Source organism: Leuciscus leuciscus (genome assembly GCF_965113295.1).
Source record: "Leuciscus leuciscus genome assembly, chromosome: 16".
NCBI lineage: Eukaryota > Metazoa > Chordata > Actinopteri > Cypriniformes > Leuciscidae > Leuciscus > Leuciscus leuciscus.
Window position 1 is genome coordinate 27,890,090 of NC_138740.1, and position 27,080 is coordinate 27,917,169.

The 27,080-nt window shown below is 37.0% G+C and overlaps 1 protein-coding gene across 4 annotated transcripts; it reads left to right on the top strand.

Annotated features, from left to right (window-relative positions):
- Positions 1-815: 815 nt before the first annotated feature.
- ulk1b (unc-51 like autophagy activating kinase 1) lies at positions 816-26,818 on the top strand. 4 transcript variants are annotated; one of them, XM_082140220.1, is made up of 28 exons: positions 816-1,459; positions 1,865-1,957; positions 2,034-2,075; positions 5,893-5,925; positions 6,611-6,647; positions 8,309-8,482; positions 8,836-8,909; positions 8,995-9,096; positions 9,233-9,291; positions 9,407-9,489; positions 9,627-9,677; positions 10,531-10,619; positions 11,876-12,044; positions 12,201-12,261; positions 12,718-12,807; positions 14,480-14,614; positions 16,923-17,065; positions 17,194-17,271; positions 17,488-17,717; positions 18,502-18,644; positions 18,930-19,045; positions 19,459-19,581; positions 19,678-19,865; positions 19,956-20,134; positions 20,355-20,473; positions 21,059-21,216; positions 24,012-24,147; positions 24,237-26,818. In XM_082140220.1, exons 1-28 carry the CDS (start codon positions 1,370-1,372, stop codon positions 24,290-24,292), a joined length of 3,051 nt encoding a protein of 1,016 aa, XP_081996346.1. In that variant the 5' UTR covers positions 816-1,369; the 3' UTR covers positions 24,293-26,818. The 4 variants fall into 4 exon arrangements, with proteins under 4 accessions (XP_081996346.1, XP_081996347.1, XP_081996348.1 ...); XM_082140221.1 differs by having other exon boundaries at positions 19,681-19,865; XM_082140222.1 differs by having other exon boundaries at positions 14,483-14,614.
- The last annotated feature ends 262 nt before the right edge of the window (positions 26,819-27,080 follow it).

Below are 27,080 nucleotides of genomic sequence, written 5' to 3' on the forward strand. Positions count from 1 at the left end.
TAATTTTTTAATTGTTTTAATTGTTGGTTATTTTGCCATCATGGATTCAGACAACTGAGCTCAACCAATAATATTGTTATTCCAAACTACTCCACATGATGGCACCTGAAGTACTCTCTTCTACAGAATACCTTCCTGCACTTAAAAAAGTTATTCTTTTTTAATTTCTTTTAAAAGTTTTGAATCAAGTACTAAATTAAGTATAAAAACCGCAAATACAAACTGAACTGCTATTCGCTTGGTTTGTTTGTATACAACAAGATACATGTCACAGATATTAAATATATTAAAGCGGGTAAAGTTTAGTAATCACGAATTTACTGTTAAAGTAAATGCAGTAATGTACACTGAATTCCAACAGTGAACCCGTTTACAAGGAACATTTTTTTGTGTTTCTAATAAAAAATTTGTTTGGGCAACCTTGGATTTACTTATAGCCTGCCCTATATGCTATCACACTTTGATGAGTTGCTTCTTGTATTTTGATCTGAAGGTCTGTCTGAAGAAGCCGAGAATTACTGATTTTCTTTCTTTTAATCACCTGTGCCAAGCTGCAACTATTTCCTTGAGTTAAAAAATATATATATAGGCCTAACTTTGTTACTACCTGTCTTCTCGATGAATAGCCTACCTGTAAATGATTAAAATTGATGAATTATGTTGCAATAGTCTATTGTCTACTTTCTTGCAGTCAACTTGTATTAAAATATTACAAAACTCGACATTATTTCAACTCATTACTTCATGTGACTTGATATCAATTTGTGATGTGTTTATTTTTGTCACTGTGACAGCGCTTCCTTGACGTCAACATTGAGCCTGTGTGAAATGGTTGTGCGCATGCGCAACGCTGCAGACCTAGACTAAATTGAGGTCTTTGTTGAGATCAAAAAGACAAATCTTGCTCGAGCTTTTCAGATGTCTCAGGGATATTTCGTGAAACGACAACCGTGTTGTATACAATCGCGAGCCTGGTGTAATCCTGAACACGAACTCAAGGATGTTAGCATAGCTGACAACATCGGATGTAACGTACATAAACAAACACATCGCTGCCGTTTTAAGGTGGTATTTTTTTAGCGCAGCTTGATTTTATTTATTTTTACAATTACGACAAGCGGTTTGCCGAAATGGGGAACTGTCATATTTTTAAGGAGTAGATCTCCTCTTCACCTCCATGATATCATGAAAGTAGAGAGGAGTATTTGTATGGAAAGGCCCCCGATGGCACGCAGAAGTGGGGTTCAACTTTCCAGCTGCCTCGTCCAGACAGAGGAGAAGAGGGACGCAGAAAGAGGATATTTGTGGGTCAGCTTTATTTTACATAACGTTAAATAGTCAGGCTGCAAAATTCGGGATCAGGTGGGAGATGGAGACTGTCGGGAAATTCGAGTTCAGCAGGAAAGACCTTATAGGACACGGTGCCTTCGCAGTGGTATTCAAAGGCAGGAATCGAGAGGTGAGAAAATATCATTTTAAAATGTTTACCAAATAATTGCCATTTGCATACATTGGTGTCATTGTGTGTTGATAGGAATTAGTTTTTTGTTTACCTCTGGTTGCAGAACTGGCATACCACCTTAAAGGCCTCGAGCACAACAGATGGAGGAGAGAATAAGAGATTAAATTCTCAGTATTATAAAATATAGAGATGTGGAATGCTTTAATATCCCATTACATATATATCCAAGCTTTAAATGTGGCATTTCCGTTTTTATAAATGACAATTATTCAGAGAGATTGAAACAAAGCATCTGAGCACTCAAGCCGACAGTAGACATGCACTGACATGTTACAATATATTTAACACAATATAAACTACAAGATTAATCTGTTTAACCACTTATATCATTGACATTTTCAGAAGCATGATTGGGAAGTTGCAGTCAAATGCATAAATAAGAAGAATTTGGCCAAATCTCAAACTCTTCTGGGGAAAGAGATCAAGATATTGAAGGTATGTTTTGGTTGTTTTGGTCAGAACCCAAAATCGAGCGTTTGTGTGCCAATTATTTTTTCTTTGTTTTCTCTAGGAATTGAAACATGAGAACATTGTTGCATTGCACGACTTCCAGGTAGGATGATTTGTTCATAGAATTACACTGCAGATGTTTAGATGAACAGTTTTCGATTTAAGTATAGAGAAAGTGGTTTTGTTAACTTTAGTAGTCCAAATGGTATTAGTTACTAATATTTTAATAGTTATTATGGACTAAAAAGGGTTCAAATTTATGTTTTACCACCCCAGAGTGTGTATTATGACTTCCTTTGCATTGATTGGTTAAAAGCAGTCACATGTTCTTCTGTTGACATGACATGTGCACTTGTTTTTAATGGCTCTGCTGCAGGGCATTGTGGGTATTGAAGTCTTAGTCACAAACACACACACACACACACACACACACACACACACACACACACAGTATATACCAGGAAGAGAAATAAAGTTATGTTTACTCACTCGATTTGGCATTTAGAGTTTATTGGCACTCAGTGAATGCTTTTCTTGCAATGGTGTGAGTGAAACATGTCTACCCAGACTGGTGAAATGATTTCATTGAAGTCTTGACACGTTGTTCAAACACCTGGGTTTTTGCTATTTGCTCTGCTCTTGGGTCATCATGAGGTTAATGTGTCAGGCATGTGTAAGTTAAAGCCACTAGGATTACAAAAAACATGCAAATTGTAGCCTACCTCTATTCAGTTGTAAATGCTTTGAATTGTCTCCTTTAATGCAGTCTTTGTTACTGACTTTTGAACTAATAAGCATAGTAATGTATTTGGTTGGATAATCCCCATGTGACTTAAAAATAGGATAATAAAGAATAATTTATCATTTTATTAGTTGATAATTTTTTTTAAATATATATATATATATTATTTACAAAAGTATAATTTATTTAAAAAAAATACTTAATAAAGCTTTAAAAAAAATAATTGTACCTATATTTTTATTTCATTGTTTTTATTTTAAGTATTTTCCCTTTATTTTTGCAATTAATTGTTTTAAAGATATTATTATCTGCATCGGACATAAAAAATTCATGTCAGTTAATTACAAACAAAAACTGCTATGCTAACTTGTTAAGGTGTCAAATACCATTTTACCTTGATAGTCACTAAGCGACTGAAGAATCTCCATATCTATGCGGTTTACGTAGTACCGTGGTACTTCAGTGGTTAGTATTTACAGTATACACTGAGGTTTGATGCTGCTTTTGTCTCCATTCATGTCAGTTATTTTAACGAAGGCTCACACTCTGGTGTTGCTTTTAAGAGCCACATGCACATTTCAGCCACATGCTTCTCTGATCTGACCTCTTCTCACATCTCCTGGAAAGTCACACCACTTTCTTCTGTGAGGTTGTCTGTCTGTGAAGTGAATTCCATTAAAGTTTGAGTTGGTCTCCTTGCACGACCTGGAGGGAAAAGTCTGTGACCTGCTTGGCTCTTTGCCACACGTGACAAACATGAGCTTGCTTGTGCTCGACGAACCTGGCAAGAGTTAATTTGGTCATCTCTCCCTCACAAACACACAAACAAGCTAAGTTTTAGGGTTTATTTTTAGTGCATCAGTCCCATTTGGTTTTCAATATCAAAGGGAAATATAACCATTGTCTTCCTACAGTTAAATGTGTGATGTAGGATCTTAACAGGTTCAGTAGCATTTCAGGTCAACTTCAGCGTTCAAAATATAATGGTTTCTATTTGAAACGGGATGAGTAACAAAGCAAACATTAGTTAAATTACAAATGTCCTCTCCAGAAGCAGTTAATTAGGGTCCCTACTGCATCTGTGGTTAAATTCAACATTAGCAGATCTCACAGGCATGCTGTGTTCATAAGCAAAGCTCACTTTATCACCCACATGAACATCAGTCATTTAGGCACCCAGCAGTCTGTGAGTTATGTTGGGCTTGTTGGGTTTTCCCAGCTGAATCGCTAAGCTCGTTCAAGCGCTAGTTGTCATTAAACAGTGATGTTTGGCCTAGTTTCAGTCTGGCTACACAGCCAACTGAGGTCTATCTTCAGTGGCAGAAAGTAGAACATGGGGAACGCTGAGTCAGCAGCATACGCCAGTCACGGATCAGCCGATCTGGCTGATTGGTTGCAGGCAGACACCAGAATGGGGGAGGTCATATGTTGCTAAGTGATAAGGTCATTCTAAATGGGCTACCCTGTATTTTTTCGAGAGGCCTCAGCCATGGACTCAGGAAATAACAGGATTATGGTGCTGTAAAAGCTGACCTGATAACACAAACAACCTGTCCTGTGGGACTGATGGCAATTGTCTGGATAATTTAATATTTAGTGCTTTGACTATTTCGGAGAAGCCTATCTGACACGGTTTAAAGAAAATTTCATGCATTTGTTTAGTTTAGTCTGTTCATATGTACTGAGGACAGTTCTGTTTTAATAGCTAGTCTTAGTCTGTGTTTAAATGTTAATCAGTGTCCTAAAGCTTATAGACTGGCATTGCTGCTTTGTTGTTGTCTGAATAAGGATTACCAGGTTTAAAAACATTATCTAAAACAACATTTTATCGGTGCATAATAGGCAAATACTTACAAATACATAAAGGGATAGTTCACTCAAAAATGAAAATTCTGTCATTTACTCTTTCAAAACCTATATGACTGACTTTCTTGTGTGGAACATAAAAGAGAGAAATAATGTCTTAGTGTTTGTTTGTCCATACAATGGAAGACAATTGTCACCTAAAATGTTACATTCAGATTGCATTTGCTGTCATCTAACGCTCAATTTAGTTAATCTTTAAAAGCAGTAACAATTTAATAACACGTATGTAATCTTTGGCAAATCTCAGAAAGATGATTATTTAATATTCATACTGTATTTTTATTCATTTGCAGCATTTAAAGCTATTCATTTTAGTTTTGTATTGTTTTGTTTAATTTTTTTTTTCTTTCGATCTCAAATTTTAATACTGATTATTTTGGGGGAATTATCAGCTTATTGGTATCAGCCAGAGTTTTTATATTAGTTAACCTCCACTCAACTCAATACTCAACAGTATCAAGCTTCGGCAGATAACTGGTGCTGTTCTGTGGATGATATATTCTTGGGGAAGGGATCTTTTGTCTTTAACCAGTAAGAAACCCCCCGGAACACCCTAGCAACCACACAGCATGAGCTAAATCCACTCAGAAACCAGAGCAACTGCGTAGTAACACTTAGGTAATCACACAACACCCTAGCATCGTTCTAAACACCACTCACATTTCACAGCATCAGCACTATCAGTACTTTCGTGTGTCTGAGTGAGCTTCAAGTGTGTGTGTGTGTGTGTGTGTGTGTGTGTGTGTGTGTGTGTGTGTGTGTGTGTGTGTGTGTGTGTGTGTGTGTGTGTGTGTGTGTGTGTGTGTGTGTGTGTGTGTGTGTGTGTGTGTTTGTGTGTGTTTGTGTGTGTTTGTGTGTGTTTGTGTGTGTTTGTGTGTGTGTGTGTGTGTGTTTGTGTGTGTGTGTGTGTGTGTGTGTGTGTGTGTCAATGGCTGCATTGAATAGAAATCTGTCACACCATCACACGGTTAGCACAGTGAAAATGCACAGTGTTAACAAAGCTTATGACCTTTGCCCTCCCCCTGGCCTGTATTAGCCTATTATGACCCAGTGCAGAGAAAACACGCTCACGGCACGCCATATGTGGATTAGTGTTAGGCCACTGCATTTGTAAAACACACAATACCAGTTCCACTGTAAACATGTTCTATTAAAAGTCTAAAAGCCGACATACAAACAATGTTATGCACAAATGTTGAATATATATATATATATATATATATATATATATATATTTTAAAGTTCATTAATTTGCTTTGATGGCCACCTGTCTGTCCCAGTGTTGAATCTCATTACTCCTATCTCTTTCTAGGAAACGGCAAGCTCTGTGTACCTAGTGATGGAGGTAAGAGGGCCTGTTTTCCCAGTGTCTTTTGTTGTACATCTTGTCTTACATTTACATTTACATTTATTCATTTAGCTGACGCTTTTATACAAAGCGACTTACAATTGCTATATATGTCAGAGGTCGCACGCCTCTGGAGCAACTAGGGGTTAAGTGTCTTGCTCAGGAACACATTGGTGTCTCACAGTGGATTCGAACCCGGGTCTCTCACACCAAAGGCATGTGTCTTATCCATTGCGCCACCACCACCCATGTCTTGTCTTGTACCTGGTAATGCCTGCAATTTGCCATGCCCTGGGGCCAATGGAAGACAGCTGCAGTTGTTAATAACACAACACCCATAGATATATAAACCTGAATTCATGGTGTTTTGTGGAACACAGTGAGGATTTGTAAAGTTTTTTAAATCACTATGCAATTCAACTTCCTGTAAAGGCCACGCTACAGAGTCAGCTTTCAGAAAAGCTCCATGGAAAAGCAATGGGGCCACTGGGATACCCATCATTAGTGGACAAAGGGAAATAATGGCCCATCTTTTCTGAGTGGCTTGTTTTAATATGCATCTGAATCATCTCTCCCCATGCAATGAACTAAGCCCCATTTAGATACAGGTTTTGTTATACAGCATTGTTGTGTGGTTCTGTTGTTCAAAGTAAAAAGATCAATGTTCTTTCTTTAACTGCAGTACTGCAATGGGGGAGACCTGGCTGACTACTTGCACTGTAAGTGGGACATTTCATTTATCATGCTTTGAACTCATTTTTGGATTTTTTTGCTCACTGCACACCAGCCTTCTTTAGTAAAATTGTGTTCATTCTTAAAGGGATGGTTCACCCAAAAATGAAAATTGTGTCATCATTTACTCAGCTCATGTCGTTGCAAACCCGTAAGACTTTCGTTCATCAATTTGGACTAAACCACTCAATTCATTTGGATTAGTTTTACGATGTCTTTATGAACTTTTTCAAACATCAAAGTGGTAGTTGCGTAGCTGTCAACAGAGGGACAGAAAGCTCTCAGATCTCAACAAAAAGATCATAATATGTGTTCCGAAGAAGAACGAAAGACGGGTTTGGAATGGCATGAGGGTGAGTAATTAATGACAGAATTTTCCATTTTGCGTGAACCATCCCTTTAATACATAATTATTTGTTTTAAGATTGCAAACTTGCCAAAAGAACATCTGCTTTTTTTGAGTAGAGAGGCAAGTCCTAGCTTCAAATGCTGAAATTATTTGCTTGCGTGATGAAACAAATTATATCGGTTCATTTCAAAAGCATGCAAAGAGGAACTAAGGAAGTTAGGCCAGAAGGGTATAGGGTGTGTGTTTGTGTATGTATGTTTTGTTTAAAGCGGGTCTGAGGAAGCTGTAACTGTTAACTGCAGGGTGTGAGTATATTTTCAGAGGAAGTAGTTGCTCTGAAAATTCCAGACAAAATCATTTTTGTTCTTTATGGAATCTGACATTTCAGTTCAGTTCAGAGAGGTTCAGAGAGGTTGAGAAGAAATATGTGAATCACTACTGCATATTGGATTGCTTATATATGCAGTGTGTAGTAACTCATTTGAATTTCCAGTGCTGTCTTAGTTGATATGCTTTGCACTGTGGAAGGATTGCATATTCCATTTGCATTCAATTTGCATGTAAAAAAGTTGTTGAATGGACTCTATACTGTATATAGTATGAAACAGTGGAGTCAGGGCCAGGTGATATAACACAAAACATTATCTCAATATTTTTTCGTCTTTTGATGATATGTTTTTTTTTCTATTTGTTCTGAAATGTCTTAAAAGGTGATGTATTTTTGTCAATGAGATTTGCAATGTTTAATGCAAGGCATAAATTCATTAACAATCTATTTAAATATCAATTTAGAGCTCAGTAACTTAAAAAAAAAAAAGAATTTAAAACTTTTATTCAGCAAGAATGCATTAAATTATTAAACTGATCATGATGCCATAGATTTATATATTTCAAATAAATTCTGTTCTTTTGAACTTTCTATTCATCAAAGAATCCAGGAAAACGGTTTCACAGTTGCCACAAAAAAATATTAAGCAGCACAACTGTTTTCAAAATTGATAATAATAAGAAATATTTCTTGAGCAGCAATTCAGCATATTAGAATGATTTCTGAAGGACTTGAAACTGGAGTAAAAAAATATACATTTATTTATTTATTTATTTATTTATTTATAAATTATAAATATAAGCCTAACCATGTCCCTTTGGGGGCTCCGTAGAATGCGTTACTCATTTTCCGTGCCTTTACGAATTCGGATTTAGGCTTCTAGCACCAGCAAAATCTTCACAAATGTGTTGTATTGTCAATAGGAATCGCCTAACCCTAATGAACTCCTCTTTACTATGATGCTCTTTCAGCTAAGGGCACTTTAAGTGAAGACACCATCCGAGTATTCCTGCAGCAGATCGCAGGGGCTATGAGGGTCCTTCAGGCCAAAGGGATCATCCACAGAGACCTGAAACCCCAGAACATCCTGCTGTCCCATCCTGCAGGTCGAAAGTCCCACTCCAACAACACCTGCATCAAGATAGGTGAGTGTGTGTGTGCACGCCTGTTTTTATTATTTATACATTCTCAGCTTTCAGCATTAGAAGCTCTAGATACCACATCCATATGTTTGAGGAGGTCCGATGTTTGCAGATGCAGCCTTGTTTTAACAGTTTGTTTGTGTTTTGCTTGAGGATTTCACTTAGTCTACAAACTCTATTGCATATTGAATTGCTTTAGCCCAGTGAATATGGAAATAAATAAATAAATAAAACAATATGCTGATTTCTAAAGCCACACTTCACAGCATGTTCTTTTTTCTAACCTGGGTTTGCCATTACCCAGAGTGTATTGCTTGACCAGCACAGTTTCTAAGATCTTATTTTGGTCTCTTCAGCTGACTTTGGCTTTGCACGGTACCTCCAGAACAACATGATGGCCGCCACACTCTGTGGGTCCCCAATGTACATGGTATGAATTGTACATTTTCTTCATTTCAGACTTTGCACATATATGAGCATCACTGAGATTATAACTCTGAAATGCTGTTCACCAGGCACCTGAGGTTATCATGTCACAGAACTATGACGCCAAGGCTGACCTGTGGAGTATAGGGACCATTGTGTTTCAGTGCCTGACTGGAAAGGCTCCATTTCAGGTACTCAACATTCTGTGAGAAGATGCACTTTGAGTTAACTGTTTAGTTGTCATTTACAAGTGTAAGATATGATGCATCCATGCCATGATTTGGAAAATGACTTTAAGTAAGCTTGTTTTGATTGTCTGTCCATCAGGCCAGCAGTCCACAGGACCTCCGCTTGTTTTATGAGAAAAATAAAAGTCTTAGCCCAAAGTGAGTGCATATCTTATTGACTTTGATGGCCAGCGACACTTTTCAGATTAGTCTTGGTGTACATATTCTGCTAAACCTTGTGTAAAATTCCATCTCTTTCCATCTTTCTCTACAGCATTCCCAGAGAAACTTCCAGCCATCTCAGACAACTTCTGCTTGGCCTCCTGCAAAGGAACCATAAGGACCGTATGGACTTCGGTAAGTGTCCCGAGTGCCTGTGTCCACTAGTTTTGATGCGGCGATGTTTGTTATTTATAAGATTAGCTTTGGCCATGGTTCTGTTATTCACCATGCAGTCTTTTTGAGGTGTTTGTGAAATATTTCTGTTTTTATAGATGAATTCTTCAGACACCCCTTCTTGGAGGCAAGCTCCTCTATGAAAAAGTGTGAGTTATTACACTGCCATTTCAAACAATGTTTTTACTCTATTTTAAATAGTCAGTAAAAGGAGATGCTTAACCTTCAGAACATGTTTAGTGTCAAATTTAATATTATTATTTATAAAAAAAGATTATTTTATAATATAAAAAATATATATTTGTTTATTTTTTGGTTTATTTTCTGTCATGTTTGGATCCTTGGTACTAAACTTTGCTTTAAACCCCTGATTCTTTTCAATAGATATTAAATAAGCTTCAACATTAAATTGACCACATTTATCAAGTTAAATAAATATGATCAATATCCATTATTATTTTTTAATAATAATTATGACATAATGAATTATAGTAATTAAAACACCAGAATGGGTAACAGGGTAAATAAGAGGGTAGCAAAACTGGGATCAAATGTTGGTTTGTAGATATTCATAAAATAAAGAAAGTTGAGTATTTTTACTTACATGGTTTAATCACAAATACAGTCATCATTACAATTTTTGTAAAAATTTAGAAAGTGCAATAATATCATTACTTGTCTGTAGAAAGGGTCCAAATGATGAAATACCAAATGTATTTATTTATTGGGTTACAGGGTTGCAAAATATGGGACAAAACTACATATTTTGTTTTTGGTCAGTAAAATGAGTTAAATTTACTTTTTTTATTACAATGATTTGCATTTATTCTTTTTTTAATTAATTGTATAGGAACTTATTTGAACCGAATTTATATGATTGTAATTGTCGGGTACGATTGAGAAGTGGACCGCTTAAAGTCATCTGACTCTGTAGTGTGCTGCACTTATGGAAAGTACCGAACTGTCTTCCAGGATATTAAGTGTCTGTGTGTATCTTCACAGCTACTCCAGTGACCGTGACTTGCTTTCCAAATTCAGCCTCTGCAAGCTCATGCAGCAGTTCTTCTACTTCACACCTGGCCTCTCCTCCTGTAAGTGTGTGTGTGTGTGTAAATGTATTTCATTAGAATGATCAATGGCAGGTCATCGTGTCTGTGCACTGTTAAGTGTTGACGTGTCAGGAGTTTGTCACAGACATGAAGATAAATAAGCACAGCAAGCAGCTGCCTCATTGAACAAAGACACACTTTCTTAACATTTTATGGTGGCTTGTAACACTAATCCATGATAGGAGCCACATGTTAATCAGCTCTGTATTTTGTGACATTTTATGGGTCTCATGGTGTCAGAATGCTGTATAGAGGTCAGTGCTTCAAAAGCAAAGAAATCATACTGTCACATTCGTTATTTAACGTCTATGAGTGGTTAGGAATCATATATATATATATATATATATATATATATATATATATATATATACACACACACTCACACACACACGCACACACACACACACGCGCACACACACACACACACACACACACACATACATATATATATATATATATATATATATATATATATATATATATATATATATATATATATATATATATATATATATGTGTGTGTGTGTGTATATATATATATATATATATATATATATATATATATTGGGTTTTTTAAGTTTTTCACAGTTCAAAAGTTTGTGGTGGGTAAGTTTTTCAAAAGAAGTCTCTTATGCTCATAAAGACTGGATTTATTTTATTAAAAAAACAGTAATATTGTGAAATATTATTACAATTTAAAATAACTGTTTTCTATTTTACAATGTCATTTTTTTACTTAATATTTTTGTGAATTTTTTTTCCAGTATTCTTTGAATGGAAAGTTCAAAAGAACAGTGTTGTTGTTTTTTAAATATATATTTTTTTTTTTTTTGCAACAATGTAAAGGTCTTTATTATCAATTCAAGTATACATTTTTCAAAACGACCCCTTTTATACTGTAGTGTATGTATCCGTGAAAATATATAAATATATATGAAATATATGATAAAGAAAAGAAACGGGGAAAAAACAAATAACACACGGAAAAGGAACCTGAGTGGTGCCAAATCAAAAACCCCCAAAAAATTCCCTTAAGACTAATTCCTAAGCCCTCTAACCGAGAGAGAGAGAGAGAGAGAGAAACAGAAAAGAAACACTAAAACTGGAATGTAACATTTATGATCTCTCTTATACTTTAAAAAGAATGTAAAAGTTAGCAGAGATGTTTATGACCAATTCAGGATACAAAGGATCTTTATGGTGTAACATTTGTTCTCATCCTCTTATATATTTTGTAGCAATCCCTTGCAGAGATCCAGCAGGTCCGTGCAAAGGCGTTAGCCTCCCCTACCCAGGATTCTCCAGGATATCTGCTGAAGGACTCGGGAGGTGGCGGAGGCGGCAGCAGTAGCAAGAACTCGTCCTGTGACACTGATGATTTTGTCATGGTTCCAGCTCATTTCCCCAGTAAGCTTGCAAAAACTTCTCCTGCAAGATTTTTGATTTCCTTTCTTTCTCCCCACTCACAAGAAAATTGTGTCTGTCTTGGTTAAGTGGGAATGCTGGGTATTTATCATCTTCCCCCCCCCCCCCCCCCCCCCCCCCCTCTGTCTGTCTTTGTAGGTGAGCTTACCTGTGACATGCCGACAGGAAAGGTTATCCAGGACAGTCTGATGTATAGTGGGTAAGAGCTCAATTGAACTGTGATGATCATGCATCTGATGCAGGTTTGAATCCTGCTTGTAACATAATCCTTCGGAAATAATTCTAATATGCTGATCAAGAATCATATTTTATTATTATCATCAATGTTGAAAAAAAGTTTTGCTGCACTGTGATACTTTTTTCAGAATTCTTTAATTAATAGAAAGTTCAAACAGCATTTTATTTAAAATAGAAATAATTTAAATGTCTTTACTGCCCTTCTTATTGTTTTAATGCTTGTTTTATTAATTAATTAATTTAAAATCTTACTGACTCCCAACTTTGAATGATAGTGTTTAGTTGTACAGCTAGAATAATAAGATTTTCAGTTTGACACGTTCAGTTAAATTATTTTAATTAACCATGCTTACATCTCCTAGAGTAATCGTCTGGAATGAATCTTCTCCTTACATTCTCCATCTCTGTCCTGCTTTAGGAGTTCTCTTCTGGCATCTGGAGGTCAGTGCAGTCAAGTTAAGACCCCTCCACGCTCTCCCTCCTACAGCAGCTCTCCAGGACCCAGCGGGTATGAACACAGCAGGATGAACACATAGAGCTTAAAAAAAGAAAAGAAAACACAATGATTATTTCATGTCTGGACATTTTGCATTTGTTTTTTGTGAGTAACTAGTAACTAGTCAAAATATTTATTTCTTTTTGTTTTCATATTTCTTTTTTGTGGCGGTGCTTTAAATACTTACATAATTGAAAAATAGTTTAAAAATGTAATTTGTATGTTTTTTTTTTTTACTATTTTAAATGGAAATAATTGGTGTATAATTTGTTAAGGCAAGGCAAGTTTATTTATATAGCACATTTCATACACAATGGCAATTCAAAGTGCTTTACATAGAAGAAATTAAAATAATAAAAAGAAATAAGAATAATTAAAACAGTTTAGAAAAATAAAATAAAATACAGTACTTTTAAAAATAAAAGAGAATATTATTATAGATCTTTCCTTCAAAGGATTCCCTTAAATCTTTCAACCATCTTTTAACCTTCAATCTTCTTATGACTTCCATCTATCAACTTTCCTTTAACTAGTTTACTGTTAGATGACCCCATGTTTGGCTGAATCCCCTTTCTGGATTTAACTCTCTTGACACGTGTCTTACTAGTCCGTCAAACGTCTTCAACAGACCCGATTTTTTCACCCAAAATCGGCCAGGTTTTAGCTGTGATTATGGTTTTACTCAAAATCTTCTCATGACAGAGATTTTGAGCAAAATTAATCAATCATCACCTGTGATTATCTGAATCACCAGTGGCACTTCCGTCCACCAACGAGCTGGGTTTGGTGGAAACCGGTCTGAATCTGTCAGATCAGTTTCTCCCTCAAAAACTCCCTCTGCTCGTACCAAAAGCAAACTCAGCCAAAATGGTTCACGTTCACTCACAATTATCAAATTGCACTTTCTTTAAATTAAGTATAGTAAGACCTCTGAATATTTTTCTCTAGTCTCCTCATGGATTTTTGTTTAAAAAAAACTCAAGCATATCACAAGTTATAACAAATTATTGCAAAAAAATAATTCATGCATTTGCTAATTTATTAATTTATATTGCTACTCTTCAAAAAATTGTGATTGTAAGTTAATGAGTTCAAAGGGGAATTATATAAAAACATTTTATATTAATCAGTGTGTTGAAAGTATTAAGATTTAGACAACCCACCTGTACATTTTGAAAATATATAGTTTTACACTTCCCTACACGCAAGTTGCATGAGTAACCAAATGCCATTTTCAAGCTTGCACATTTCTCCATGTTGCAGCCAAGACTGATTTCCTCCTGCCTAGCTAAGGCTAATCTTTTCACTGTTTGATTTCTGGGTCATTGAAGATTGGGGCCTTTGCCACAAGGGTAATGAGTCCTAGATTGGCATGAAGATTGCATCTTTGATGGGCACAGATCGTCCTGTTCTCCTTCATTATTAAACGCAGCCCATGAAACCCACAGCCACACACAATAGGCGTAGGCCATAGAACTCTTGCAGCCTCTCCTGCTGACTAATTTGTAGTTCCTATACAGAAATGTCCTGTGAGATTTTAAATGATTTTATTGTATCGATGGGAGCTAGAGGATATGCTGGTGTCAGTGCTTTTATGTTTTACCATGTTTCTCTCTCTCTCTCTATTCAATCACTCAATTTCTTTGGCTCTCCCTCTAACATTTTATTTCTGCCTCATTCTCAGCAGGCATAGTGAGTTTTCTGGGAGTAACTATGGCAACTATGGGCAGTCTGTACCCATTCCAGTCCCCACACAGATTCACAACTACCAGCGCATGGAGCAAAACCTCCAGTTCCCAAGTCAAGAGGGCTCTCCACGGTGAGTGAAATCATATCAGTGTATACTAATGGCAAAATTCCCTCTTGAAATTGTAACTTGAATATTGCGCAACAGTCATATTTTTTCACTTTATAAAAATTTACATTCTCATGAAATTTTTTATATTCTGATTATTTTAAGTTAATATTTTGTAAAGTGTTTGTCTATAAAATGGAAATGAATTCATTACATGTAATTATTTAAATGTATTTTCCTGGAAATACTCCACTTTTTTGTATAATAACATAGGGGTGTGCGATATGACGATTTTTGATCGTGGACGATTAAAATGTCTCCACGATCTGCTTTTGAAGAAATATCGTAGTATCGCGCATTCTCAGTTGCTGTTCTGGCGCCTCTGTCCCAACATGCTGAACAACGCGACATATATTCAGATCAAATGTTAACGCAGCGGAACGGGACACTACAGTTCACAAAAGTTCATAATTTGCATGTGCTTTAATGCCTTGTCGGTTAAACATTTAATTCGCGTGCTGATGCGCTGTTCTAACGTGTGCGTTTCTCAGCGCGTACATGCGAAGCTCACATGCACTAAAAGCCTGTCTACCAGTGCCTGGACTAAGTTATCTTTCGAGTCTTTACTGTCAAATACACACAAGCAGTGGTGTATACGTGATACGCAGGTATACGCCGTATACCCACTAGAAAAGGCCAAGGATTTGCGTATACCCACTTAAAAAAAGCGTGAGGATACGTATCAACTTCGTTTTGTGTCAGAACTTTCACACTTTCATTCATAAATTCACCCCGTCTGTGTTTGCGAAGCGACGGATCGAATTGCGGAATCCAGTCACAAATGGAACTTGCTATATAAAGCAGAACGTCACGGAATTAGGCTATTTTTGAATGAATAAATCAAAAGTAGCTGCTGTACAATGAATCAAATCTCGATATGGACTAGTGTCTATGAATATTAAAGCTAAAAGAGACTGCAATTGTTCTACGCGTCTCTGGGAATGAGCGCTCAGTGTATGCTCCACTACACACACACACACACACACACACACACACACATGTTATATAGAGTATACTCACTACAAAAAACTAGACTACACCACTGCACACAAGGTTTACATAAACAAAGTCGGTGATGTCTAAAGTGAAAGCAAACTTGAGAAAATTGAGAGAAAATCTGCTTGTCAAATGCGTGTATAAAAGACGCGTCGAGTGCAGCTCTTAAAGAGACAAACACGCTGCCGTTTGTCCTTAAAGGGATAGTTCACCCAAAAATAAAAATGATCTCATTATTTACGCACTATAATGTTGTTCCAAGCCTGTATTAATTTCCTTCTAATATTTTCTAATATTTTTCTAATATTAATATTTTGAAGAATGTGGCTATACAAACAGTAGCTGGTCCCCATTGACTTCCATAGGAGAAAAATATACTATGGTTGTCACTGGGGTACATCAACTGTTTGGTTACCCACATTCTTCCAAATAACTTTTATTTTCAACAGAAGAAAGAAACTTATTCGAGTTTAAAACAACTTGAGAGAGTAAATTATGACAATTTGAATTTTTAGGAGAACTATCCCTTTATTGTTAATAAAACAACAAAATGCAAAGAGAAAATCACTCACTGCTCTTGACTGATAACTTTAATAGTAGCTTTAATAAGTATCAATTTATAATTTATACAGTGAAGTCTATGTTTTGTTTTATTTTCATATTTGTTCATTTAATTACTTTCTTCAATGCTACTGTTAAATACACCTGTAGCTGAAAACAAAGCACTGTTTATTTAATTTGTATATTAAGTTGTGTGTGTAATGTGTATCTTTGATCTTAACAAAGAAAATAATGACAAATATTTTTATCTTCGCCCCTGTCTTCTTTCGTATTTTATATTTTGTTACCTAGGCTTTGTTTTTAAAATATGGACATTAGTTTGGCTATAATGCTCAGTCACAAAATAGTAAAACCAACATAAAAAAGAATCGTAATAAAATCGTTAATCGTGATTTTCCTGAAAAAAATCGTGATATGATATTTTTACCATATCGCCCACCCCTATAATAACATGTTTAGGGGTAATTCATACAGAAAATGAAACGTTAAAATGACCAATGAATGACCAATGCAGCTATACATGAATTTCTTTGAAAATCATTTTACTAAAATTTAAAGGGTTTTGTTCCTACGTTTTAATTTAAATTAGCCTAAGTTCAAATGAAATTTAAAGGCATGTATTCATTACTTCTTTCTTTCTTTCTTTCTTTCTTTCTTTCTTTCTTTCTTTCTTTCTTTCTTTCTTTCTTTCTTTCTTTCTTTCTTTCTTTCACAGATCTGCCACGGTCCAGCGATGCGGTAGCGGGAGCTTTCTGGCCTGTGGAAGGACAGGGCCTTCTCCTCCTCAGCCTGGTTCTGCTCTCACTTCTCGCAGGCTGTCCACAGGAGGCACGAAACCCTTCCAGCTCTCTCCACAGGGTGAGTGCCACTTTCTTTGGCCCAAAGCCTTAGTTATGTCACTGTAGCTAAAGATGATTTAGCTGTGTTTCTGAACAAACCCTCTGGCTCACTCTCTCTCCCTCTCTGCTCTGCTTTTGTCTCAAAAGTGGGCACCATTCCTGAGTTGCCAGGCCAAATTTGCCCAGCGAGTACAGAAATGGTTCACAGGGGCTCTCGGGGTGGAGGTAAAATCATTTTTCCTCTGTTTGCACTCTTTTGTTGTTTTTTAAAGAAACATCTGTATTTCATAGCCCAGTTAGTTTCCATTTTGTAAATGTTGCATGTCAAGAAAGTTGGACACGATTGCTTTCAACTCTTCCCATAATATAAAAGTTTATCCATTCGTTTTTCTGTTTTTGTATTTTTGGATGACGACTCTTCCACTCTTCCCGGCTGTTTAGAAACCAAGGCTCGGCCACAACAGCAGGGTCTAGGCACGCGGCTCAACAGCGCCCCCTGTTTGCTGGAGGCGACTGGTGGGTGCAGGCAGAAGATCAGGAAGCAGCATTCAGATCCAGTGGGAGCTCCTCAGGGAAACATGATGCCCTTTAGGACCCTGCACTCCTCGCCCAGGCTCAGTGAACTTATGCAACGCAACCCCCTACCAACCATCCTGGGTTCTCCTTCCAGAGTAAGATCCTTATTTCTGTTTGTGTGGCCATGAGCTCCCAGTTTTACACTCCTGTCCAAAAGTGTGAGATTGGTTCGAATATTTATTTTTTTATGTTTCAAAAGAAGTCTCTTATGTACAGAGCCCCTAAAGGGACATGGTGAAGGAAAAAAATATGAGATGGAGGAACAATTATTTGTCAATACTTTTGCGTTCTCTTGCAAATGTTTTCATTACCCCGAGTAACTTTGCGTTTTTCCACCACCATGTCCCTTTAGGGGCTCTGTACTTATGCTCACCAAGGATGCATGTATTTGATCAAAATACAGTAAAAACAGCAATATCTGTAAAATATTATTAACATTTTAAGTAACTGTTTTCTGTTTAAATATATTTTAAAATGTAATTTATTCCTTTGATTGCAAAGTTTCAGCATCACTCCTCCAGTCTTCAGTGTCACATTATCCTTCAGAAATCATTCTAATATGCTGATTTGGTGCACATATTTCTTATTATTATCAATGTTGAAATATAATGAAAATATTTTTTGGGTGGAAACCATGATACATTTTCCCCAGACATTTTTGATGAAATAGAAAGTTCAAAAGGACAGCATGTATTTTAAATTGAAATCTCTTTATTTGTTATTTTGATTTTTAAAAAATGTGCATCCTTGCTGAATAAAAGTCCTTATTTCTTAAAACAAACAAACCAAAAAATCTTCCTGACCCCAAACTTTGGTGCATGTATGTAATATGTAATAAATGCAAACAAATAATGTAAAAATGTCCTTTTTCTTTTCCAGGCCATGCCTCCATTTGAGTTTCCCAAGCCCCCGAGTTCCCCAAACATGGTCACGTTTCTTACCCACCAGGGCCTCAGACCAGCTCAGGGAGAGGCTAGTTTGTCACCTATCTACCAGCCTGAGGAGAGAAAAGGCTTTGGGAGGTAAGAGAAGAAGAGTTGGGTAGATTTGAGCTCCATTCCAAATCCTAATAAGCGGCCTCGCTGTCTACATAAGCAGCATTGTAAACAAATAAGAAACCCTTAATGACTTAGACACTCTTCAAAAGGCTAGGCAGATCTCCTTGTTTTGGAACAGAGCTATCATTTAGGTTGGAAAACTGGACTCAAGCTGTAATTGAACAACAAAGCCCCTGTCCTTCTACCATTCGTTACTGCTTTATTTTTCCTCTTATTTTGTTTCTTTATCATCTCTACTTCTCGGGACAGGTCTCAGAGTGCTGGTCGCCTATCTGATGTGCTACTTATGGCGGCATTTGGGGGTCAGCGAGGAGAAAGAAGCAGCATGGAGAATCTCAATTCTGACAGAGGCATAGACATCACAGGTGAGCTCACTGAAACATTCACAATGGTCACCCCAATTTAACTATCCCGGTAAATTACCTTTTAAAAAATTACCTTTTTTTGCATTATATGTACATGGGATAAATTACATTTGAAAATATATTAAAAATAAAAACATATTTTAAATGTAATTGTTTCCTGTGATGGTAAAGCTAAATTTTCAGCATCATTACTCCAGTCTTCAGTGTCACATGATCCTTCAGAAATCATACTAATAAAATCGAATTAAAAGAATCTTGACCCCAAACACGGTAGCGTTAATCTGTAAAATGATTTCTGTCCTTGAAAGGGAACATCAGTATGTAATTGGTGTTCATCTTGTAATTAAATGTTATTTTAAATGTCGAGTTATATGCAGTCTTCATTTAACACACTGTTGTTTTTCTACTCACAGCGCCACCTGGTGGTGGAGGCATCGTGGTGGGCTCAGGTAGCCCTGCCCGAGTAGTGTTCACTGTGGGTTCTCCGCCTAGTGGGGGAACACCTCCTCAGAGTTCTCGCTCAAGGAAGTTCTCCGGTAAATTCGTTTTTTCCCTCTAAGTGTGACTTCTTCATGATTTGTCTAAATTTAAAATGGATCCTTCAGGGTAGCACTGACTTGAGTGTCTCACAGCAGGCTCTTCAAGCTCCATTAGTCCGGTAGGGTCCCTCACCAGCCGCTACCCGCAAACAGGCCTTCTCATGGACGGCTACGAGGGGCCCTCCAGTCCCCGCTATGGTTTCTCTGACCCCATCTCAGCCAACCTAGAAGGAGCTGTGACTTTTGAAGCCCCTGAACTACCAGAGGAGACCCTAATGGAGGTAAGCACAAAATTGACTGCTTTTTGTTTTGATAGTCATGCTAACTAGTTTAAGTTTGAGTCTAACGCCACACTTCTCTCTCCACTGCAGCAGGAACACACAGAGACTTTGCACAGGCTCCGATTCATGCTGGACTTTGCTCGATGTATGGTGGATGTGGCAGAAGCCCGGGGTGATGAGGCTCCCCAGGCCGACCCCTCTTCCACCAGCCTGCTCCAGCAACAAAGCCTGGTGGCCGACCAGATCAGCTCTTTGAGCCGAGAGTGGAGGTGAGAAGATGTACACCATGGCTAGTCTCTCACAACTATGATTCTCTCTAGTAATGGATCACAATTGCATTTGTTCTATACATTTTGAGAGCAGAATGGCAGTTCTTCTGTTCACAAACTGTGTGCCAGTGTGGTGTAATGTTGTATAAAATCCTTTAATGTGGAAATCCTGGTTCTGCGTAGAGGGGTGTTAAAAATGTGTATGTTTGTGTCGTGTCAGTTATGCTGAACAGTTGGTGCTTTACATGAAGACTGCAGAGCTTCTGTCATCTTCAATAAACACAGCCATGGAAGGAATCAAGCAGGGAAAACTCTACCCCTCTACCGCCGTCAAACAAGGTCAGCAGTTTAGACACACTTTCTCCTCACCACCATCATAGTATGCACAACAGTGACCATCCACTTTTTAAGCATAGTTCCTATTCATTTTCTCAGTAGGCATTAAAAATGTATTGACTATGTTTACGTGCACCCTCATTATGTAAATCTAATGAGATTTAGGCAATATTGATGAAAAAAAACTGGGAAAAAAACAACTGATGACTATAAGTCAATGAATAGAAGTACAATATAATATATTTACAATGTGCAATTTAAGTAAAACAATACATTTGATGTTTATAGCAAAATATTTAAATATGTATACAAGTCATTTGAGGGTGTCTTATTTATTTATTTAATTTTACATCATTATGATTTACTTAATTACAAACCTCCAGTTTGGAAAACCCTGGTGTAGGGAGACTGACTCATTCGCAATTCTTTATGAGACTAAGATACATTAAATATACACTGTCAAATACTTGAGACTGTAGTTCTAATATCAAAGTAGATATTACAATTATATTATTATTAATAATTATAATATTATTATTCTTGTCCATGCAGTGGAACTGAAGGTGTTTACACATTGATGTTTTTCAGTGGTTAGGAGGTTAAATGACCTGTATAAGTCCAGTGTGATGTCCTGTCGCTCTCTGAGCGCTCAGCTGGAGCGATTCTTCTCCCGTAAACACAAACTCATGGACCACATCAACAGCATCACCGCAGAGAGGCTCCTCTTCAGCCACACCGTACAGATGGTAAGATAGGTTCCAAAGGGTGGTTTTCCCAGCCATGCCATAGAAGAACCATGTGCTCCCCCCACAATGTTCTTAAAAGAACCATTTTTACTAAATGTGGAGAACATTTAAATCTAAAGCTCCTTTTTCCTCAATAAAGAACCTTTTCTGCAATGGAAAGGTTCCATGGATGTTGAAGGTTCTTCAAGGAACCATACCAATAAAGAACCTTTATCTTTAAGAGCGTGGCCTTGAAAAATCAGGGTATTTTGAAATTGTGACTTCAGGGTTCTAGAAAATACTTTTTTTCCTAATTATGCTCAGTAGAGCTGCATGATTAAAGGTTCTCTAAGTGATGCCGGGAGTGTTGACATTCGAATTGTTGTCAAACAAAACGGAGGCTAGCTAGACCCTCCCTCCTCCTCATCCCGTCTCCTCCCTCCTCCCCTCCCTTCCGGCATAAAGGAAAGTCAAAGTAGTCACTAAAAACAAAGTTAAGTTTTACTGATACTTCATTCAATGTGTAATGTCACCAAGTTAGATAAATGCTTTTATATATTGCAGAACAGAATGCAGAAAAAAAGAAACATTGTCTTAAAATCGTTTCGCCACCTGAGGTTATAACTATAACGTTAGCTCCCATACAAGGACGAACGCTGACTGCATAGTTCTAGCTAATTACATCCTTGTGTTGGTTTGGCGAACATGAACGTCAATTTAGAAAGAAAAATGGATTTACCTGTTCTGCAAAAACAGAGCAACTGAATGTCTGATTGGAAGCCCTTCTGCCGGCGGAGTTCTCGCCACATTTCGAGGGTTTTTCCGATGTAAATTCGGGACTTTGCGCGTTCCTTATCCTTGTCCCTCTTCTTTACAATTTGTTCATCGGAACGTCGTCTCTTTAGTCGTGTGTCGGCCATAATTCAAACTTCCCTCTTCATGCTTCTCTCTCGTCTCTCCTCCACACCCCCTTCATGTCCACGCGCACTAACCCCCAAACCAAACCCCTCAAATACTTCTTGTCGGTGATTGGCTGGAGCACTGTTTGTTGTGTTTCGTGGTGCGGGTGAGCCCAGTTTGTTTTTGTTGCCGTTTGTGGAGCCTGTGGTGTCTAGAGAGACCGCGTTTTTTTACAGTGTGTTCAGGGGACAGGCAGCTAGCGGATAGTGAGGAGATGTTTGCTGTATGTGACAAAAAATGTTTTGGCCTAAAAAACGCGTGACATCACTTAGAGCACCTTTAATTGTTAAAAGATTGCGATCTCAATTCAAACACCTGCACGATCTTATTCCTAAATGACAATGGTTCGGCTATTAGAATGATCATAGCGGAACATTCAAATCCTGTTGGCGCTGCCTAGGGCTGTATTCTTCCAGTCGATTAGTCGATTATTTGGTCGATACGTTCTGGCTCGACCAAAATTCTGATTGGTCGATTTTTTGCCGCGTTCATTTCATTAGTTTTGCCGCGTTCATTTCATCAGTTTTGCCGCGTTCATTTCATCAGGTGGAAAGCACTAATTGCTAATGGGGGTGTTTTCAGAGCACCCCTGTTTCACAGGTAACAGTCTGTCTTCAGAACACCCCCCTTGTTTTCACTTCTTTTGGATTAGCCCAACTCACCGGAGAAGACGGACAGATTGGAGAAAGTAGGCTACTAGAAGGTTTGCTGAATATTACTTGATCTGGTTTATTTAATAAATATAATTTTTTTTTATTAAAGTGGATGTGCCTTTTGTGTTTAAGAGTAAAAGCTTTAAGTTAATAATCTATTCGTGTCTCAGCCGCGAAGCTGAGCTCCTATGTTCAGCCCATAGACTGTAAAAAATAGGTTCAGCCTCACTCTGTGCGAGCTGCACAGAGCGGCTGAAATTATAGAGTCGGTCAGTTATTATAATACATATGACAGAAACAATTGTCTAAATAATGTTACATATTCCTCAAAAGTTCTTGTCATGATATCACTAGTTGACAACATAGTACTATTTTCGGAAATCATAAGCTATGATATTGCGCAGGTGCACGTGATGCAACGCTGTCAGAGCCGACAGACTCGAGTGTCAGACTCATTTCAGTGCAAAATAATTACGTCAAAAACGATTTAATACTGCAAATAGCCTACTAGTTTTTTTATGTTTATTTATAATTCATTTAGGCGGACAACAAGGCTACCAAGTACTGCGCACAGTGCGCAGCTAATTAATTTAACGTTTTTTTTCTAACGTCATTTTTAGTCGATTTTAGTAGATTTTTAGTCGAAAACTTCAGGACTTCAGTCGACCAAGATTTTCTTTGGTTGAGTACAGCCCTAGCGCTGCCACTGACCCAGAGAGAGCAGCTGTCCTGAATAGCCGCATAAACAGGCTCTTCAACCACACAGTATAATTGTTTTTGCAAGAAACTTCAAATAAAGATTGTATTACATCGTTACACCAGTAGGTGGCAACAAGTGACCATTGAGAAAGATTCGTAGAAAAAGGCTGATTTATCCAGTAATTAAAACAAGAAGTCTTTGAATAAGTCATTGAATCATTCATTCAAACCGATTTAAAAAATGTTTTGTTTTGTTTAGTTATCTATTCAAAATCATGGGAGAATCTTGATCTCTGTTTGAAACACAAAAACCATGATTCTCAATTTATCCAGAATTGTGCAACTCTAATGCTGAGCTGTAAAATATTTGTCGCCTTGTATAACACTGTTTCTTTTTTAGATTTGTTCTATGTTGTCAGCCTTTTTCTATTTCTAATGCCTTGTGAATTTTAGCTTATAGCCACTGTTTGTGGAGTGTATTTAAGAAGTTGTCTGGTCTTACAGGTGCAGGCGGCTGCTCTGGATGAGATGTTTCATCAGGGGGAAGCATCAATTCAGCGCTACTATAAGGCTTTGCTGCTCATGGAGGGTCTGTCTCTCCTCCTCACAGAGCAGACTGACATCCTCAGCGTTAGCAAGTGTGAGTAAAACTACAGACAGACTTGTGTATTAACATTCAGGATATCTTACTAAGATCATTTGCATAACCAGTGTGATGTTTCCCTACAGGCAAGCAATGCATTGAACGCCGTCTCACCGCCTTGCAGTCGGGTCTCTGTGTGTAAAGTCTCTCCAGCACGCTGCTGTTACACCATCAAGATTACCGTTGCCTCCCTGAGCACCTCTCGAAGGGCTGTGGGGAGGGAATGGCCCTCTGATTGGACCAAGTTAATCTGATTGACAGCTGATGTCATAATGGTGGAAAAATAAACAAATGTTGCTACTTTACATCATTACAGACACGGATGGACACCAAAAAAACCTGTGTCTGTAGTCAAGATGAAACTCGTTTCCACGACGATTCTCTCACAGTTTAAAGTGAAGAAGATGTTTCTTGGTGCAACTTGTTGGCTCAAATGTCCATGTTATCAATGGGTTGTGCAATCTGAGTTTTTTTAGACAAGGTTTACCCACCCCAGAACATCAGTTTCTTACATTTTCCTTAGTTTGTATTTAGTTTTCTGCTCATTCACCACGCTAACTAGCGGAGACGTTGTAAAAAAACACGTTTAAGATGATTATTAGCGATTTATTACTGCATTTAGGATTGATTTGTGGGATTGAAGTTGAAGTAATTTCGGTTTGGTAGGCTGGTTGCTTGAAATCCAAGTGTCCAGTTAGAAGTTGTTCTAATCGCTAGATAAATGTTGCAAACCAGCAAAATGGCGATTTCTGTGCACAATGTGAATGTTATAAGAGACCCAAATTCTCTCTCACAGGGGAAATTAATCAGAAATTCAATGACCAAATTACAAGCCATGCAGAAAACAAATTATTTTGATTCTATCGTTTCACAGAAGGAAACTGTATAAAGCCAGCAAAATCATTTGTAGCACTTTAGTAAATGTTTACCAAGTAAGAGCATGTCAAACCCTGTTTTCATCCTTTAAATGTCTTAGAAATGAATATTGTATGCGTTGTTTGGACATCTCTCATGACCTGTTCAGTTTCTTCATTTTTTAAATGGCTAATATTGTGTTTTTATTTTGTGTCTGGCAATCATTTGTCTGAATGTAGTTCGAATTTTTAAGTTAATGTTGCATTAGGGCTTAAACCGAGAGCAACACAAAGTTCCTGCGCCATCACAGGGGATTTTAAGTGTTATTTAGTCAGAAATATTATGCCAAAAAAATCTTTATAGTTTAGATAATGGCGGTATTAACATTGGCACGCTCAATATTAGGTTGGCATCAGAATTTGTAAGGAACTCTTGATTATACCTCTTATTGGAATCATATGTGTGCCCTGGTGATCCTGTCCCAGCCTTTAATGCCCATTTTAGTGTTTTTTTTCTTTTTTTTCTGAGGACAGAATGTACTTCCTTTGGGTTGTGCATGCATAGATATTCCTGTTGTTGATGTGAGCTGTGTTTAATCTGACAAAGGACAGGTCTTAAGATAGTAGTCTATTCTAGCTTGCTGCACTGTTTGAGGGCTCTTTAGCTAGGTAAGCAGAAGACATTCAAAAACGAGCGGACCATTTGGTGCGAAGACCACATTTTTTCACATTAGAGTTATATAGTCAGTGCTTTTTAGTCTTTTTTCCAATTGTGCTGTATATGAACAGTGTGTTTGTGTTGAAAATATTTAAAACATTTTTAAAATGTGCCTTTAAAAAAAAAAAAAGCAAAAACTGAAACACTGAAAAAATATTTTGCTCTGTTATATTTCTTTTTCTTTTTTTTGTTCTTTTTTTTTTTTGCATTGTTAGTATGGAGTGTGTAGTGTTTTGATTGGTTAAATTGGACTGGGTTAAGATGCTGTGGGAAGGATTTAGTTTGCTTCACTTTTATGTGTGTGTGAATGTATTTGTGTTTAAATGTCGTACATACTAGTTAAAAAAAACTGAAGTGCGTCGTCATGATAGTGAGACATAAGCTATTGTTTCTGTTTCGAGTTCCAGAGGCCAGTTGCCATCATAGTAACATGTATTATTCTTTAATAAATACCACTTAAATTGCAATTTATACAGCTTTGTTAAAAGACAAATAGCTTTTTTATTTTCTCTGTCTTAACAATTTGAGGATTATGCTGCATTAAGGTGTTTTCGCCATGCAGTGTATTTGTGTTGTGATTTTAAAACCGCATAAAATAAAAAACACATTTAATCCATCAAATGTTAATCGCCGCCTACATGGACATTGAATGTATCGTGACATTTTAAATCACTATGTACAGCATGAAGTGTTTGTTTCGGGGAGGTCGTCTCTGATTTAAGAGTCACTTTGTCATTGAACTGCACACACTAAAACTTGCAATATGTGAGCTCACCAGTTCTGCATCACTACACTGTTGTCTTCTCCAGTAATTAATAACGTACATCTGTTTTACCTTGGTCTCTCGGTATCATGTGTAAATATAGATTGTAAATTATCACTTTAAACTTGTACATTTAGCAATCGCATGGAGATTTGCTTTCCGTCACCCTCTCCCCACCAAAGATATGAACGTTCCCAATTGTGACTGTTGATAAACATTTACAGTTTTTTTGTTCTGTAAAAAGACCTGTACACACTCTTTCATGTCAAATGTAAGATGTAACTCTTTGCTTTAAACAGTACAGCACCAATAAAAGAGGAAAACTGAAATAAATATTGCCTTTTTTTGGTTGTAAGTTGAACTGAAAATGGTCCTATTTATCCCTGGAAGGGGTTTTGGGAGTGTTTAATGTTTTCTGTGATTCTGCATAATATACAATTATATATTAATTTATATATATTTTATTTTTAAAGTATGTATTAAATTGCATACATTTTAATTAAACTATTACATAAATATTAAATATAAATGATATTTTATTTATTAAATTAATGTTATATATTTCAAAGTTTATGTATTTTAAGAAATTTACAAT

What these genes read in the sequence shown, in the direction of transcription:
- ulk1b (XM_082140220.1), top strand. Translation starts at nt 1,370, where the DNA reads ATGGAGACTGTCGGGAAATTCGAGTTCAGCAGGAAAGACCTTATAGGA. An exon ending in GGTTCCAGCTCATTTCCCCA is followed by an intron (nt 12,045 to 12,200) that starts GTAAGCTTGCAA and finishes CTGTCTTTGTAG; the next exon opens with GTGAGCTTACCTGTGACATG. An exon ending in CAGAGGAGACCCTAATGGAG is followed by an intron (nt 19,866 to 19,955) that starts GTAAGCACAAAA and finishes TCTCCACTGCAG; the next exon opens with CAGGAACACACAGAGACTTT.